Here is an 18,903-nt window from a genome sequence, read left to right as displayed (position 1 = left end):
ATATAATGAAATATTTGCAAAAATGGGAGGGGTGTATTCACTTATGTGAGTTACTGTAGCTTTCTGGCTCATAGCTGAGCCAAAGGATTCTAAGTGTGGATGTATTAAAAGTACTGAACGCAACGTTGAAACGCGGGGACCCGCTCATTCCTGTGAAAGTTGCTCAATGCGCATGACACCAAAAAAGACACTGGGGTAAGACTTCCCCAGTGTAAAATTATCTGGATCTTCCACATCATAGAGCAAGTGCACAAGCGGCTAACTCTCCCGGCCAAGCTGGCTACTTCAGCTTAGCGCTCTGCTAACTTGAATGGGGATAAAACTCATTCAATCGTGCGGCTCTTCTAGACTTTAGAAATGTTATTGGACCAAATTGATTAAATCCTGATAGTGAAACGAGTCATTTTGGGAGGTTGTGGTGCTCAAAAAATGTGCCCACTGACTTACAGTTCCCCCCTGAACAATGTACGTCTATGGGAAAAAGTCTGTTTGAGCCCCATGGCATCACATGACAAACCCAGAAGTTGTAGTTACACAGTTTGGCCACTACGTCAAATTGACTTCAAAGCTCTGTGCACTTCCTGGGGGCCTGGTTCTATGAGTTGAGTGGACTAGAAATATTTCCTAAGTCGTACTAAGTGTTCATCCTATTTACTGGAGCAGTGAAAAGAACCTTAAGGGATAGTAATGATTGCTCCAGCTTTAATGGCCGGTATACACTGTGCAATTTTGGGCTGTTCCAGAAGAAAGATGACCATCGTGGGAGAAACGTGGCGATATCTTTGGTCGTGGCTCTAAAACGGTGGTCTTAAGTCGCACTGTGAGACATGTTCAAGGATGGCCGTTGACAACGTCTTGCGACCAAAGATAACCTGAGATAAAATTCTGACAGTGTCAGAAATTTAGGATGACTATCTCACAATGTGACAGCTGCTACGACATACGTCTACTAATCAACCAATAGAAATGCAGCATGAAATGACACAATGGTCACCGCAACACTGGGGCTAAACCCAAACAAATGATCGCTTGCCATGGAGGTAAAACGAACAAACAGAAGTCTGTGGAACTCCCAGAAAGAGCAAAGTTTGGTGGAGCTGTGGCAGCAGAAGCCTTGTTTATTTGATGTTTCCTCCAGTTGCTATCATGACCGCGAGAAAAAAGACGCTGCATGGAAGGAAATTGCGTCGGAACTGCAACTTCCAGGTGAGCAAGCAACCTATGGTGGCACAGATGGATGACGTATGCTGATGCAGTGCACGCTGATGACGTTGCATATTGACGTACGTCGTAACCTGTGATTCAGTAGTAAATGGCCATCGTACAATCTGCACACATCAAACTTGACGTCGTACCAAAGTTTATTTGATCCACGTCTCACAGTGTGTCATGCAATAGTCTTATAAGATTGCTAAAATCGCACAGTGTATAGAGGGCATAAGGTAAACCCTCAGGTGTTCCAGGGGAAACCAGATTATGGCTTTGTGAAAAAGTTTAAATTTTGATTGCAAAACACATGAAAATATACATTATTGGTCTTCATTTCTTTTCTTTGGCAAGTGTCCATTGTCTAAGCGGGATAATGCCCTTTGATGTGTCCATAATCAGGAATTAATGACCTTCCCTTCACCCATTAATGCCTGATAATGGACACCTCGTCAGGCATTATCCCTTACATATAGGTGATCGTCACAGAGAGCAAAAGAGGGCAGAGTGTTTAAAGTAAAGCCGAGATTCAGCAGATTAACAAGGCTGTGTTTCTTACTCCTCAATACATGATGGCTGTGACACACAGTTTTGATGTTTACTGGCTGGGCAACAAAGACGAGATCTGTACACAAATTGTTTCTTCACACATAAACAGCATTTTTAAAATTAGCTGGCTGAGTGTGGACGTACTCTTAAGATTGCAGCGATACCGAGACATATGGGGATTGCTTTTTCCTACATACACACAGAAGAGTAAGAAGAAGGAGAAGTGAGAGGTGAGCTCATTGCAGAGCCACAGGCGGTTCAAGCTGTATGGCTAGAATGCAGATCAATATCAGGGAAGGAAAGAGTGAAAGAGGGGGGAGAGAGGGAGAGTACACAGGTGGGAGGGAGATGCTACACAAAGGAGAGCAGCAGAAATAATGTAAGAGAGATAAATGCCAGAGATGCTGTAACAGGGTACGGTGAACAGAAGAGGCATGGGAACAGACACACATACAGTGCAGAGAGATAGAGATAGGCAGAGAGAGGGAGAAGAGACAAAGACTGCTGCGGAAGAAAAGAAAAACAACAACAGAGGACGAGATAAAGGAAAAGATAGGATAAGAGACAGAGAGGCAGTTTACATGCACACAAGAAACCAGTTTACTGACAAATCTGGTTAGGTTAATTAGTCGACACATTTATGTTCACTGCAGTAACCTGATTATTGTAAATCTATGTATACATGCAGCAGGTCAGTAATCAGAAGAGGCTGTGTAAGTTCAGTCAAAGTTTGAGTTGCACACTCTCCAGACTGCTAAAGGCTTTTCAGCACAGCAGCAAGAGGGAATGGGTAACCCTGGTTTGCTTTAAATTCTCACAATTCAATTTTCAATTCAATAAAAAGAAAGAGAGCATTATTTTTAGACTCTTTCTCCAAACCATTCACTCATGTTTGTAGTCGGCTGAATTGCAGTATGAAACATAACTGGCAGTTAAGTAAGTGAACTGGTCTTTGAGAAGGTCACTGTCTGACCAAACTGAAAAAGCAGAGACAAGTGTGTGGGAGTATAAAGCTTTTTTCATGTGGAAAAGTCAACTGCAATAATTTGGAAGCACGTTGCAGTCTTCTGTGTGAATGAGAATAATGAGATGGGAGGGTTTTTTACTGATTACCACCACCGGCTTCAGTGTTTATGTTCTTTTCTGTGCTCTGGAGTCAGACTGCTCTGCTGTGCTGTTATTAACATTATATCTCCATTGGTGGAAAACACTCTGGGTGTTGGTACTGCTTTGTTTTGCACTAACCAATCGTAGCGCATGATTTATTCATCCCGTCAGTGTCATTTTCAGTTGACATGGAAGCTACTTTTCACAGTTTTTTAAAAAAATATAGGTATTTAGGTCATTTTTATAGGTCTAATCGAACCTGTACAGCTACATCACAATTTTTCTGCTGCAATTTTTTGTGAATGTTAGTAGTTAGCTAACTATAGTCCTGTTTCCATCAAACACCTTGGTCCCATTTCCATCAAGAAGTATAGTACAGTTCAGCTCAGTACGCATTTTTTTCCGTTTCCACTATGAAAAGTTGTGGATGGTACCAATGGAACTGTTCTGTACCGTCCCCATTTTTGGTCCCCCCTCTGTTGGGGTACCTAGCACACAGATCTGGTACTAAAAGGTGGAGCTGTGAACACTGCAGTCTGTTGATTGGTCAATAGAGGACGGTCACTCTGCTCAGGGCTGAGTTGTGCCTGGTTTTGAGGCTCATGTAACCACTGTTCATACTGTGGAGAGTTTCTATAAAATGAAAGGATGTTTTGGTGCCTTGCAGCAGCTGGAGTCTGAGAAAAAAATAACTCAATTCACTGGGCCAACTGCCGGCAACTTTTAAGGTGGAACATTAACTTGTAATGTTACTAAATGCATGGTTGACGACGTGAATCAATCAGCACACCTTAAATTTCCCTGTGACAACTTTGACCATTACCTCAGTCTTTATATGACATACACTTTAAGTAATGAGTGGATCTTAAAGCGTTTATATATATTGATTTTGACCAGATTAAATTAACTGCATACATCCCAATCCTCACTTGGAGAAAAAAACAAACAAAAAAACAAACACTGTAGAGCTTGCCTTAGAAGGACTAAATGCACTAACATGCTATTTTTAAATATCCCATGGAGAGAGACTCTCACTGCAGCCTGTTTGTTTTTGTTCTGAAAATGTTGGCGTGTAACTCCATTCTACAGATGATAAACGAGGTGCAGACTAGTGCTGCACGATTTGGGAAAAATGTGCGATTGCGATTATGGTGGACAATATCGTGATTTGCGATTGCGATCGCGATTACAATATATTTATAATAAAATGTAATAAATAAATGGTATCATGAGTCTTTTTGCTTGATTCAGTGTTTCCCCTACATTATATCAGGGGGCACTGACCTGACAGTTATTGTTATGGACAGACAGTGTGTTAATGACCATCAACAGACTGAGCACAGTCAAACACGCTGCTCACACAGCAGCGCAGCATGGAATTGTACACACAGTGGAGCGAGCCTGTGTTGCGTTCAGTTCGTTGTCACGTAAATGACAAATTCCAGCATCATAGCACAACACAGCAGCATGTCAAGTGGGCCTAACCCGAGCAAAATTGCTCAATTTTTCATTTGCTATGGAGTCCATGATTTCCTTGTGACACTTACAAATGTTTGCTTAACTGTGCTTGGATGTTGTTTTATGAGGCTCTGGCGGCTTTCAGTTGTCTCACTGTCTTTAATGTTACACGGCTCAGCTTTCTCTTGCATGCACTCTTCCTACTTTTCCCTGTGCTGTGCTGTCTCAAGTGCTGATATAGAGTGGTCGTGTTGCCGCGGGACGTGGCGACTTTAACTTTTAAACTTTTACACAGGACGTCTTTCAGGTACGGCAACATTGGACAGAAAGACATGCTGTGTAAAAGTTTAAAAGTTAAAGTCGCCACGTCCCGTCTCAAGTGCTGATATAGATTGGTCGTGTTGCTGCGGGACGTGGCGACTTTTACACAGCACGTCTTTCTGTTCAACATCGCCGTACCTGAATCCAAAGTATCGCCATGTAACAGACGTTTTTTCGCCACCAACTCAGCCTGTTCATGGTCGAGCTCATGCTCTTCTTCAGCGTCTGTGTTGGTCACTGCAGCACGCCGGCTGCACGCACCAGGATAGCTTGTGGGCGTGATGTCAACAAACTCCACACACTACAGGAGAGGCAGTCACGTTCACAGGCACACATGTTAACATTTATTTAGCCTACATTAAATCGCAAATCGCAGCCTTTTATGCGGTTACGTAATCGCACAGCCTGACATCGCGATTGCGATTGCGATTAGATTAATCGTGCAGCACTAGTGCAAACTTCCATCTGTGTCACCGATAATGAAGAAATACAGTGAGTGCTGGACGGAGCAGTGAGTGACAACAACCCCGCCCACATTTAAGAGTACTGTAACACAACACACAACAAACACTAGGGTCCAGGTACCATGTCTGAAGGGTAACTTTTGGTTCCAAAGGTACTATACTGGAAGTGTTTGGTGGAAACGGGGCTTTACCCTCCAAGCACAAAGTGAGATCAACCGCTACATAACAGGGACAGTAAATGACTGTTATTGCCATGTTATGCCTTTGTTACTGTTTATAAAGCACTGCTGACACAAGTTACACTAGAGGCTGACGCTGTTGTGTTATATGTCACACTGAAATGGCTCTTTTGATTCTGCGGTGCATGCATGCTGTCTAAAAATCACACACTGGAGCCGCATGATGCCACCGTTGTTTGGTTCTGTGTAAAAATGCAAAGGCGGCATAAAGAAGGGACTTTGTAGCGGCCCTATAGTGTGTAAAAAGGGCTTTAGACTCAAAAACACCAGAAAATAAGGTCTGGGTTGCAGAATACCAGAGTTCCCATTTAATGGTGAATATGGTGAGAAGGGACCGACAACTCTTTCAGTGCGTATGAGGCATAGAAGAAGTGTATTAAGACCTGAGCCAATCCCTTTAAACGCATGTGAATGCACTGCAGGCAAACAGCACGACACACAGAGAGAAAGGGAGACACAGCGAGTGAGCTTGAGCAGGCAGGGTTAGGCGGGGGGGGGTCTGGTACGGAAGCGCAGATTTGTTGCGTTGAGGGAGGAATGCTTTAACGCTGTTACAATCCCCACCACCACCACCTCCTTCTCTCCCTTACCCCTCCTCTCCACCGCCAATCTCACACCTGATGTGTGGGGGCTGCTGAGAGTCGCATGCCAAGATGAATAACAACCGGCTGTTAGTCACGATAGAGCACGAACACACACGCCGCCTGTCTCCCTCTCTTTCTCTCCCCATGTCGTCTTCTTTCTCACCTCTTCTCTCTCTGTTTTCCTCTCTCCGACACACACAAACAGCATTTTCTCTGTGATTTACGAACACATTGAGATTCCATTTCACTCCTCTCTCCCGACTCACCACAGTGCAACATTGACATTTGGGTTGAAGGTCATACCACACATTCCAGTCTTCCACATTGTGCTCATGACCCGCTATCAACGGGGTTGGTGACACTGAGTAGGTGACAATATGTGTGTGTCTGTGTACGTGTGAAAGAGGACCACAGAGACTTTTTTTCGTGGTTCAATATCAGCTCTGGCTCATATCCGCAGATACTGTCAATGTTTGTAGATTGAGACAAATCTGTGGAGAACTGTATTGATTGTGGTGTTTATTGAAATGCATCCACTGAGGTTTGCGGTTGAAATATAAAAACATCATCCGTCTGGTAATTTTGTCTTCATTACATTTCCCTAAAAGCTCGATTTGTGAAAGCAATAAAAAATGAAAGTCTTAGTGATTTGTAATTCCACTCTTTAAATAAGGGGATTTTGGTATCAGACCCAACAATTATTTCCTGTGTAGGTGATTCGTGATCACCTGTGACAGATGGTACCTGTCAATTTGGAAATTTAAGTAGTCTAATTACAAATTCTGCAGCGAGGAACTCAGAAGACGGCTAAAAACTTGGTCAGTTTTGCAGGATTAAAACATCACTTAACTTAAACTCGTAAGGAGTATGAGGGCTGTTTGAACTCTTTATTCTTACAGTGATTATAAAATACATAAGCAATGACTATTATCAATTAATCTGATTCTCGATCAATCACTTTGTCTATAAACTGTCAGAAAATAGTGAACTAGAATTTCCGCCTCATGGTTGTATGCCTCCAAGAACCTGTTAAGTTGCAGTTACAATTTGCATCCGTGTCTGAGTAAACACAGATGCTTCACACACCTTCCCCCAGCAGCACAGAAGATCTAAAAAATCAACACAGTTTGAAGGTGGACACCCAAAATTAGTGTCACCAATTTGTTATCTGACCAAATGTCTCCCCTTCTGTTTGAAGCATAGTATAATGGCCTAAAAAGTGTTTCTGCAGAACACTATGATGTCACAGTGAAGTTGACCTTTGACCTTTTAGATCGAAAATGTCATCACTTAATTTTATCCCATGAGACATTCAGATAAAAAAAAAAAATCATAATGAGCATACGAATGTCTGAGTTGTGGCTAAAAACATGTTTTGTGAGGTCACAGTGACCTTTGACCACCAAATTCAATTCAGTTCAACCGTGAGTACAAATTTGATGTTTGTACCAATTCCCACAAGATGTTCTTGAAATACTGCATTAACAATAATGCATCAGAGGAGGTCAGAGTGACCTTGACTTTGCCTGCCAAATTATTAGTTCATCCTTGACTCAAAGTGGATGTTTGTGCCAAATTTTAACCAATTCCCTTAAAGTGTACTTGAGATATCCTGCTCACGAGAATGAGACAGGTGCAAGGTCACGGTGACCTTGACCTTTGACCACCAAACTGTTAGCAGTTCATCTTTAAATCCAAATAGATGTTTGTGCCAAATTTGAAGAACTTCCCTCAATGTGCTCTTGAGATACACTGTTCAAGAGAATGAGACAAGTGCAAGGCCACAGTGACCTTGACCTTTGATCACCAAATTCTAATCAGTTTATCCTCCACAAATAGATGCTTGTGCCAAATTTGAAGAAATTCACACTAGGTGTTTTTGAAATACTGCATTAACAAGATTGCAACAAACAAGGTCACAGTGACCTTGACCTCCAAATTATCAGTTCACCCTTGATTTAGCGTGGAGGTTTGTGCCAAATTTAAAGCAATTCCTTCAAGGTGTTCTTGAGATAGCCTTTTCACGAGAATGAGACAGGTGCAAGGTCACAGTGACCTTGACCTTTGACCAATAAAATATAATCAGTTCATTGTTCAGTCCACATGGACATTTTGTGGAAAATTTGAATAAATTCTTTCAAGGTGTTCTTGAAATACTGCATTAACAAGAATGTAATGGACAAGGTCACATTGACCTTGACGTTTGACCACCAAATTATCAGTTCATCCTTGACTCAAAGTGGATGTTTGTGCTAAATTTGAAGAAACTCCCTCAAGGTGTTCTTGAGATATCGTGTTCCCTAGAATGAGACGGGTGCAATGTCACGGTGACCTTGACCTTTGATCACCACATCTAATCAGTTCATTGTAAAGTGCATTTGTGCAAATTTTGAAGAAAGGCATTTTTTGAGATATCCAGAAACGAGAATAGGACAGACAACCCGAAAACATCTTGCTTTCAGCCACAGCTATTGACAGCGTAGAGGCATAAAAATGCTGATCACAGTTTCCAAGAGCCCAAGTTAGAACATTTAAATTACTTAACCAACAGCAAAAAACTCAAAGATATTCAGCTTCCCAACAAATAAAATTAATAGGGTCAGAAATATTCACATCAGTGGATTTTTGGCATTGGTTTGTTGCCAATTAATTTTCTGTTAGTCGACTGCTTGCGTCAGTTGTTTATCAGTATGAAGTGGTTGCTTCTACTGCCAATACCACTGATACCTTGTCTACACCAAATACTCTGTTGCACCATTTTTTAAGACCTTCACTGGCCACCTCATTATAGACAGACCTAATTTATAGGGGTGTACACAAAAGTCACAGTTTGGATCATAGTCAGGTTTAGAAGTCACCGTTTGGTGGAAGTTGAGTACAGCAGAAATAACACCAAAAAGTATATGGATACATATCTTTTCATTCAATTTGATCAAACAGTCGTCTAAGTGTCAAAGGACACAATCCTCTTGCTGGTGACTGCAAATGCGTCCCTGACAACCTCCAGAGGAGATTCTCCTGGTTGGATCACAATCCGTCCCCAATGCATTTTGGGTGCATTTACATGTGGTCAAGCACCATCTGACAGCAATCTGAACACAGCAACCTTGTAAGCTGCAAAGGGAGTCTTAAGCCCCATTTCCACCGGGCAGTACAGTATGGTTCAGTTCAGTTTGGTATGATTTTATTCCGTTACCACTATGAAAAGTTGTGGATGGTACTAATGGAATCGTTCCGTACCGTCCCCATTTTTGGTCCCCCCTCTGTTGGGGTACCTAGCACACAGATCTGGTACTAAAAGGTGGAGCTGTGAACACTGCAGTCTGTTGATTGGTCAATTGAGGACGGTCACTCTGCTCAGGGCTGAGTTGTGGCTGGTTTTGAGGCTCATGTAACCACTGTTCATACCGTGGAGAGTTTTATTAGTAAACTGTAACTACAAAATAAAAGGATGTTTTGCTGCCTCTAACAGCAGCCGGAGTCGGAGTAAAAAATAACTTGGATGAGTTGACAACGTGAATCCATCAGCACACCTTAAATAATCCATATGACAACTTTGACTATAAATTTAGTTTTTGGATGACATACACTTTTAGTAATGAGTGGATCATATTAATTTCGACTGCATTACGTGAACTGCATATGTTCTAATCCTCACTCAGAGGGGAAAAAAAAGCATTGTGGAGCGTCGTTCCTGTGGGCTACACCAACACTAAACCCCTGAGCTTGCCTGAGAAGGACTAAATGCACAAACTCGCTATTTTTAAATATCCCATGGAGAGAGACTCTCACTGCAGTCTGTTTTATTTTGTTCAGAAAATGTCGGCATGCAGCCTCATTCTGTGGATGATAAACGAGGTGCAGACTTCCATCTGTTTCACCGGTAATGAGGAAATACAGTGAGTGCTGGATGGAGCAGTGAGTGACATTAACCCCGCCCACATTTAAGGGTACTGTTTGTGGTGGAAACACTAGGGTCTAGGTACCATGTCTGAAGGGTTACTGTTGGTTCCAAAGGTACCATACTGAAAGTGTTTGGTGAAAACAGGGCTTTAGTGTTTTGGTCAAAAAAATATCTGCATAATGTGAATGGAAGTGTTACCAAGTCCGACCTAGCCAGATTGGCACAGCAACTTTTATGAAAAATACCTTGGGGGCATATTCAGACATGATCGACATGTTAAATTCCAAGCACAGTGATTTGCATGTCTGAACGGGGCTACAGATGTATGTGTGCGTAGCTGTTGTACCTGCATGCCAGTGGGGCTCAGTAGGCTCCACCAGTCCCTATCCAAGCCAAAGACAAAGGCATTGGCCAAGCCGTGGAGTGGTGCTGACAGGACGTGCAACAGCGTGAGTGAGAAGGATGGATCCTTTGGGTAGAAGGCATTATGGAGCCTGTTGGAGGAGACAGGGAGGGAGAGACAGAAGTATTGAGTTCATCCATAAAAAAAAAAAAGTTGTAAATAAAGAGACAACCTGCAAGAGAGCTTCAGGGGTGAGGATGAAGTAATTGAAGGAGAAGTCAGAAGAAGTAGAAAGGCAGGAAACAGGAAAAAAAGGGGAAAGACAGAGGTTGATAGACGGAGCGACAGAAAGGGAGGGAGAGGACGAGTGAGTGACAGACTGAGGGACAGGGTGAGAACGAGAGGTAATGAGAGCGAGCAGCAGAGGCAGAAAAAGAGAGGGGGAGAGAGAGGAAAAGGGGAGGGCGAAAGAGCGAGTGAGCTTTATATCAGCGTTTAAGAGCCCATTAGGCAGCGTGAGACGGCTGGGCTGACACATTCTTGGCTGCCGCCTCGACAGCACGCAGCACTTTACAAGGACAGGGAGAAGTGTAGCGCTCAACTCCCTCCCTCTGCTTCTCTCCCCTTTCTCTCATCTCAGTTTCCTGCTTCTCCTGACCACAATTTCACCGTCCCATCTCTATCTCCTTCTTTCTCATTCCGTGCACGTTTCCCACACACTGCCTCAACCCCCTTCTACAATATCTCTCCAGTTCCTTTGCTTTCAGTTTCATCTGTCTGGATATCTCATTTTCATCTTGACTCATGAGGGCGATCCACGATTCTTTTCTTTTCAATCCCCCACCCTCTGCCTATTTTTCTGGAAGCCCGGGGCATGACTAGAAGCAGAACCTGATATTGTGTGGTGCGTCTGCAAACTAATGGCTGCCTCCGAGAACGATGCTGCTCAGCCATTAACCCTGGATTAACCCTGTATTAGCGCTGCTCGTCGGGTTAGCCCGCCGCTAATGTCTTTTATTGATCTATTAGCGAGAGAATCAAACCGCGCACAGCTCACAGCGTTTTCCCCGCGCGCGGTAGTCCTGGGTTTGGTGTGCAGAGTGAACTAAGTGGCCGCAGTGGTTGACCTCAGGGTCGGGAATGTCATCCTCGAGCTACTCGTGCCCCGCAGGGAAGGAAGATACAAAACCAACCATTTGAGGGAAAGAACCATTGTTGTGTTGTGGTTACAAGAAGTTACATGAGACACCACAGTCACTCATCTGCTCGTGATTGACAGTCAGAAGATGAGACAAGTCTCCAGTTATTTAAAATGGTAATTACTTTCTTGAAATCTTTGGTAACAGCACAACTGTTGTGTTTTGAACTATTGTCCCCATTAATCACTTCACAACAGTGCTGCCAATAGTGTGACATCACTGGACTCAGCACCTTGCACATCGCTGAATAAACAGGCCTGGGTGGCTATAGAGACGGCAAGCATCAAAACATCAAAATTTCCACTGGTGCACAACAACATCCAAATTCAAGTGAGATATGTTGTTGTTGTTGTTGTTGTTACACCATTATGACTGTGTTACTGCCGATTCCGGTGACCCACAGCAAGAAAAAATGAAACCAACTGCATCAAATTAAGTAAGACAGCGGCAGCTTGCAGTAATGTTAGCAACAGATTTGTGTAAGCATGCAAAAATAACTAAAACAACTATTTTGCACTAACGTCGGACGATGTCTACCAAATTAGCATATAACGATGTCCACAGTGAAACATCGTAATGGACAATGACATTGTTGTTAGTGGATAACCACCACTTGAACCCAATAAGGGTGTAAGGATCCATTGATCTGGGATACGCTCTTATTTTCAAAGTCAACACACAGTTCATTTTACTTAACCCTGAACACCAAAGAAAACAGCAATTCATTCAGATTTACCAGCATGGTGAAAAATTAAGTAGTGTAGTCCCTGACGCTGTCAAAGTCAAAATATTACCCTGTAAAATATTCATATTTCTTCCGTCTGTAAGAGGCCACCGATCAAAAGAATTAAAATGGTTTTTCATAAGAATTAGTCCAAGTTATGAGTATTGTTTTAACAGGATTAAGTAGTGTTGTGTTGGTATGCCGGGTGCCGTAATCCTCGAGTGCCATGAAACCAGTGTCATATTATAACATACAATTGATATGTCATTCAAAGCCTAATTTTTACACAAGTAATAATCGTACTGGTTCCAACTAACAATTTGATCGCAATTCCCATTTTTGATGAGCAAAAGTGTTTGTGTAAAAGGAATTAAAGGCCTGTCCCAAATATAAGCCTGTTGAGTTCAGTGATTTAAGCAAATAATAGCCTGGATTACAAAGTGAAGCATTACTGTAATTTTCTAAACTTACCGGACTGTTCTAGCTGTTCTATTATTTGCCTTTACCCACTTTTGTCATCATATCCACATTACGGATTATTTCTAAAAAGTCTGATTGTGTAAATATTTTGTGAAAGCACAGATAGTCAACACTACAATATTGTTTCAATATCGATATCATGTTAATTAGTAAACAAATCATAATATTTGATTTTCTCCATATCCCCAAGCTCTACTTTCAACACATTTAAATGAGTAACAGATAAGAAAAAAAATCACCATGTTGTCGGTGAGAAGTAACAAGGACCAACATTTTACTTGAGGTAGAAAGTAAGTCTAGTGTGTGGGATTCAGTGGCATCTAGTGGTGAGATGAAAAGTGAAAATGAAAAGTCCTCCATGTGCCGAGCTTGTGTGACAAGTATTATAGCCGATGCAAAAACATGAATGGCCTTATCTACAGCCAGTGTTTGGTTTGTCCATTCTGGGCTACTGTAGAAACAACATGGCAGACTCCAGGTAAGAGGCATCGTCATGCTCTAAATGTAGATAAAAACGGCCCACTGTATGGTAAAATTATTCTTAGTTTCAGGTGATTATAAAGTGATGAAAGTATGAATATTATATTCCATATTGCCAGTAGATGCCCCAAATCCTTCATACTGGACCTTTAATTTGAAGAAAAACTAACACTATCACTGAGTTTAGGCTACCAATCATTTTTGAACATGGTGTCATTTGTTTGGTGTAATCATACAGAGAGATCGCAATGAATTTGATAATACAGTGAATTATGGCTGGGCGATATAACCTCAGATTCATAAGATGATGAAATGCCATATTTATTTCGGTAACTATAAATGAAATCATATCTATTTCAATGTAACAGAGCACTGACACGTAAAGTAAAAACACTGTTTCACAAATGTTTCAACAATTAAAACTGGCAATATTATATATAAATCTTTGCAGTTTTCTGCCTTTACTTTCTCTTTGCCATTCAAGCATCATATGATATGATAAAGCTCTGTTTCAGGTGTAGGAGCAAACTGCTTGTGTTTAATATCAAAGCTGCAACTATTTTACGACCCTGTTAACATTAAGCTTGATTTCGCTCTGTAAGCCAAAGTGTGCCCATATGGCCGACAAGGTCAACGTCTTTTTTTTTTTTTTTCTGCATCAGCTTCTCCCCATCTGCACCGGTGTGTCCAAGTGTAATTCCTCCAACATTTGGGTCACTAATAGATTTAGACTACCAGGTGCTCATAGTTGATTACATCCATAAAACAAAGAGGTGGAACGACGCCGACTCCACTTCCTCTGTTATGAATGAACTCACACAAAGGTAACAGGAACCTGCCGACCGGCAGTAATCGGCTGTTTGTTCGTAGGGTTAGATGTGATTTGTTATTGTGCTTTCGGATGCACGCATGATAGCAGAGCTAGAAATACCTTGCGCATATATTTAAGTGGTAGTGCATGTAAAATTTAAGTGGTGCGCATAATTCTCACCTCTATTTGCAGCGGTTCATGTAACTTGGGGCAGAAAATATTGTGTGCAAGGCTGCTAACTCTTCAGCATTGACCATGACACACACAACTGACACTTTACGTCTCCATATTGCTGAGAAGCTGCTCAAAATACTCCTATGACCATGTACAATTTGAAGTAGTTTCACTCTGCATTACTGTAATTTTGGTTGGATAAGCCCCCGTCAAATAAACCAAACTGTGTAGTAAAAAACATTTTGGTGCATATGATTTTAAAAGTTACAAAGGAAAAAGTATTTCAAGCCTTGTGATCGGCTGTCCGACGGAGAGAACTGACCAGACATACTGACATGTAAATGTTTGGTTTCTTGCCCAGCGCTCTGAAAAAGCTGCACCTTTAAATTACAGGTTAGAGGCTCTTTTACTTTGTCAAACCAGGCAAGCACATCATTATGATCTTTTTTTCCCTTTCCTTTAAAACCCAGTGAGAACTGCAGGTGAAAAGCACAGAAGATGATTATGGAGATTCGTCCACAAATCTGGTTATAATCCCCTCTTATCCTCTTTTGCAGCACGAGGTTGCGAGGTTTATTTGCTACTAATCTGACTCCATTTACCTTCCAACTACTGTCTGAAAAGTTGTGACAGGAAAGAAACCAGAATCGGGTTGGCCGGAGGTTTGAGACCGACCTGTAATGAGGGCCTACCTGTTTTAAGTCATTCAGGGTAATGGTGTCAACAAAATGCCTAAATGCAGCTTAAAATAAAACCAACAGTGCGGCTAGTGGAGCGTAGAGTGGCGTGTCCTGGCACTTGTTGAAGTAAGGACCATTTCAGAGCGACGCTGCCTATTTTCTGGGTTAGCCTACTGCTGTATCTCCGAGGACCAGACCAGCTGCTGCTCACATTCATTTCACTTCCCATTAAAGGTGAAATAAATCAGGAGTCCCCACACAACCTCCTTGGAGACGCAGGAAACACACACACATACATGCGCTCAGAGGAAGTCGGACACATGTGGACACGCATAAACACACACATCACTGCCTGCATGCGTAGAGGTGTGTACATACAGTATAACCTAGGTCATATGCATTGAGAATGTGAGGTGGAGAGGAAATGCAGTGGATGCGTGTTTGTGTGTGTGCCTGTGTGTGTGTGTGTTTCTCTGACAGCGCAGCGGTGAGAGTGAGTGGGTCTGTGTGAAGGGGGGCTATTTCTGGCGTCTCATTTTTTTTTTTTTCCTCCTGCTGCCGCAAAGAAATGCGATCGGCGTCCGGGAAACGAGAGCTGGCAGCAAGCAATCATCTGCCTGCCACACACACACACACACACACACACACACATACACACATACACACACACACACAGAACCTCGCAGCGCCGAGCAACACGCGCCATGGCAACGGAACAGCCGCAATTAGAGGCGAAGAGCCTTTCCCCTCCATCGAGGGAGAGACGGAGAGCGAAATGAAAGGAAGAAAGAAAGAGCAGGCAAGGGAGAGAAAAAGAGAGACAGGAAGAGGAGAGGGAGGGAGGAGGGGAGGGAAGGAGGGAGGGAGGGGGAGACGAGTGTCAGAGAAACAGCACTGCACAGGAAGGAGAGAGAGGGAGTGGAAGAGGAAAGGAGAACACGATAAAGAGGTGAGAATGTGCAAGAGTGAGGCTGCGAAGGGGAACGAGGGCCGAGAGCGATGGAGGAGGAGGAAGAGGAGGAGGAGGAGGAGGAGGAAGAGGGCCAGAGGAGTGAGGCTGAATGAAAAAGACGAAAAAGCAGAGGAGGCAGAGAGCGAGGAAGAGGAGGAGAGATATCCAAAAAGACAGATTGCAAGACATGAGCGAGACAAACAAAAGAGATTACGTGCGAGAGAAACCAAGATAAGACGGGGGGGGGATAAGAGGCAAGGAGGTTAGATAGAGAAAGAAGGGAGAGATGGAGAGACGGGTGGAGGCGTGTGGAGGAGGAGGAGGGGAGGGGGGCTGTTTCTCCTGTGCGAGCCGGGCTAATGAAAGATGAATGAGGGAGGCAGTAGTGGGAAGGAGAGTGTGGCTGCGGGCGATGCCTGGCTGAGCTGCTGTGTGTGTGTTTGTCGGTGGTTTGTGTGTGTGCGGCGCAGTCGAGTGAGACTCACAGTCGGCTGACTGGTGTTGGACAACAGGGATGATATTGTGTATACTGTATGACTCAGGAGCAAATGGTCAACAACAATAAACACACTCAGACGCTCACACACGCATAGAGGTAGACATATGTAGCGTTCAGTCGGTGCCTGCTGCCACCTGTAAGCATCAAGTCAATCATTAGCACTCGTGCAGCGTCTCCGAGCCTCGCTCACTTATTCAGACCTTCCATCTATCATGCTGTCAGTCACTCTTTGAACCTGTCTCTCTCTCTCACACCTTCCAAATCCTGTGCAAAATCCTTCATCCGCTGCCTCTCCCCATCCTTCCCAATATCCCACCCTGCCAGTCTGTACCACTTTCCAGCCATCAGTTTCCCTCCCGTCAGAGTTCACCTTCTCTTTGTCTGCCTCTAATTGTTGTGCTGAACATCCTCAGAGCTGTAGGAGAGGTGTGCTGTAACAGCGTGGACGAGGGCGGCCAGACGGAGAAGTCATCCTGACCTCGATCGCACTTCTTCCTCTCTCTGACTCGCTGCCTGACTTTTTTTTCTTCCTCTTCTTCTTCCTCCAGACGAATCACATGCTTCACAGTGCCAAAACAAGGCCCTAGTGCTGCCCGCAGTGCTGCTGCTGACAGCAAATCTGAACTTTTCTCTGACTAAAAGGGATCATTCTGCCAAAACGAGCTTAATCCCTCGACTCTGTGTAAGGTCAGAATGTGATTCAATGGGACTTTTTTTAAACATCTCTTTACGTTTGGCTATGTCCTGATATGACAAGGCATGGGTAACTTACTGCAGCTGTTATCATTGTCAGCCTTCATTTCTGAGAACAAATCACTGCAACTATGGTGCACTATGGGGGTGGGGGCGGGGGTATTGAATGAATAATGAATGAATAATTATTTCCAAAGCATCTATTCACATGGCATTTACACCAGACATTGGTGTGAACTCAATGAAGTTACACAGATAAAAGAAGCTGTAACATTTCAATGCATCAAAAAGTTATGTGCAATGAAGTGGAAGGACACAGGATAAAAAGTATTGAACACACTAACTGAAATACCTTGAATAATTGGTGGTGAAGCCTTTGTTTGCTATGCCAGCTTTTAAGGTGCTTCCTGTATAAAGAAATCAATTTCTCACAATGTTCAGGTGGGATTTTTTTCTATTCTTCCACACAAACTGTCTTTGAATCTAGAAGATTCTGTAGGGATCTTCATCTTGAAAGAATAGGAGAAGTCCTTTATTCCCTATGTCACAAGATAAGATGCTCTCTTTTATTATTTATTTCTTATTGATCTTACTTTCCTATTTGCACCATTGTATCTTGTACATTTGTATGTTTATGATGGTGTTTTGTGTTATGTGTTTGAATTTACCTTTGCTGGTTTTCAGATAAGTCAAAGACAAATTTCCACTGAGGTGGACAATAAAGGTTATCTTATCTTAACTTGGTCTTCAGAAAGCTTTTAGGCTTATTAAGATGATTTTAATGCACCTGAAAATTTAAATTAATTTCCAATCACTGAAACAGAATTTCAACACCAAAAACAACAAACATTTCTCACCAACAGACACCAGGAAACAATAACTAGAAATCACCACAGTTCATTAATGTCTAATTATGCTTCACGATGCTTTGGGGCATGATAACCCATTATCAAATTTGAACCAAGTAGAATCCACTTAGTGAATCCAAATCGTTCAAAGCATGATCAGATCCACAGAAACAGAGTGAGAGAAGAACAGACATTCCCATTCAAGTCAACTGAGCAGAGTACGGCCATTTTAATGTGTACCGAACTCACTCAGGTGAGGTTTTGCAGTAACGACCAAACTGAGCAGTACGTTACTTTTAGAATATTACCGTAACTATTATTCCCCTGTTTCTTTTGTTTCCATTAATTGCATGTTTAACAAAATTATGATGTAACATTACTGTCGCTGCCTCCGACAACAAGTGAGAGCTGCTGCTCAGTGGACACCTGAGAGGATGAGAAAGACCGTGATAAACAGCACTTAGATCAGCATATTTTCACATCTAAATCAGAGAACCAAGGGTTTATTTCAACCAAATGAGAGCTGGTGATTGTTGAAACAGTGGAAGAACTAATTAGATGACTAACAAGACTAACTAAGATGTTTTGGTGCTTTTTATTTTGCTTCTGTTGAGTTTGAATGAAGTGTGTTTCATGATGAGCTAACAAGGCAATTAAGCAAACATCAGTCTAGGTTTGGTGAAAAAGAGAAACTTGGATTGGTGTATGTTTGTATTTTTCTGTTTAATAAGGAAAACAGGTATAAAAATCGATCAAAATGACGTTCCCAATCTAGTCAGCGTGACACCACTAACATGTATTGTCACTATAACAACTTAAAACAATCGCCATTTTCTTTTGTGCTAGTTAAATGACAACAGCAAACAGTTCAACATCCCTTTAATTTATTCCATTCCTACAATCAGGTTTTTTTTGTTTTTTTTTAACTCTCAACTACTTTAGGTCAGCTGTGGCTCAGAAGGTAGAGCAGATCGTCCACTAATCAGTCGATCTTCAAAATGTCGAACTATCCTTGAGCAAGGTACTGAACCCCAAACTGCTCCCAAAGGCTGTTCAATCACTGTGTGAGTGTTTTAAACTGAGTAGCAGGTGGCACCTTGTGTGGTAGCCTTGGGCACCAGTGTATGAAAGTGTGTGTGAACGGGTGAATGTGCTCGTAGTGTAAAAAGCGCTTTGAGTGCTCAGATG

The 18,903-nt window shown here is 42.5% G+C and overlaps 1 protein-coding gene across 2 annotated transcripts in view; it reads right to left on the bottom strand.

Annotated features, from left to right (window-relative positions):
- The window catches only part of LOC117250740 (cyclic AMP receptor-like protein A), a 71,233-nt gene that overhangs the window by 1,746 nt on the left and 50,584 nt on the right, over positions 1 to 18,903 (bottom strand). For both annotated transcript variants that reach the window (XM_033616734.2, XM_078174617.1), the window contains one exon: positions 10,179 to 10,326. In XM_033616734.2, the coding sequence (XP_033472625.1) occupies positions 10,179 to 10,326 (148 nt within the window). The remainder of the gene's footprint in view (positions 1 to 10,178; positions 10,327 to 18,903) is intronic.

This window comes from Epinephelus lanceolatus, chromosome 14, assembly GCF_041903045.1.
Source record: "Epinephelus lanceolatus isolate andai-2023 chromosome 14, ASM4190304v1, whole genome shotgun sequence".
NCBI classification, from domain to species: domain Eukaryota; kingdom Metazoa; phylum Chordata; class Actinopteri; order Perciformes; family Serranidae; genus Epinephelus; species Epinephelus lanceolatus.
Note: the sequence above shows the minus strand (reverse complement) of the source record. Positions and strands in the feature narration are given on the sequence as shown.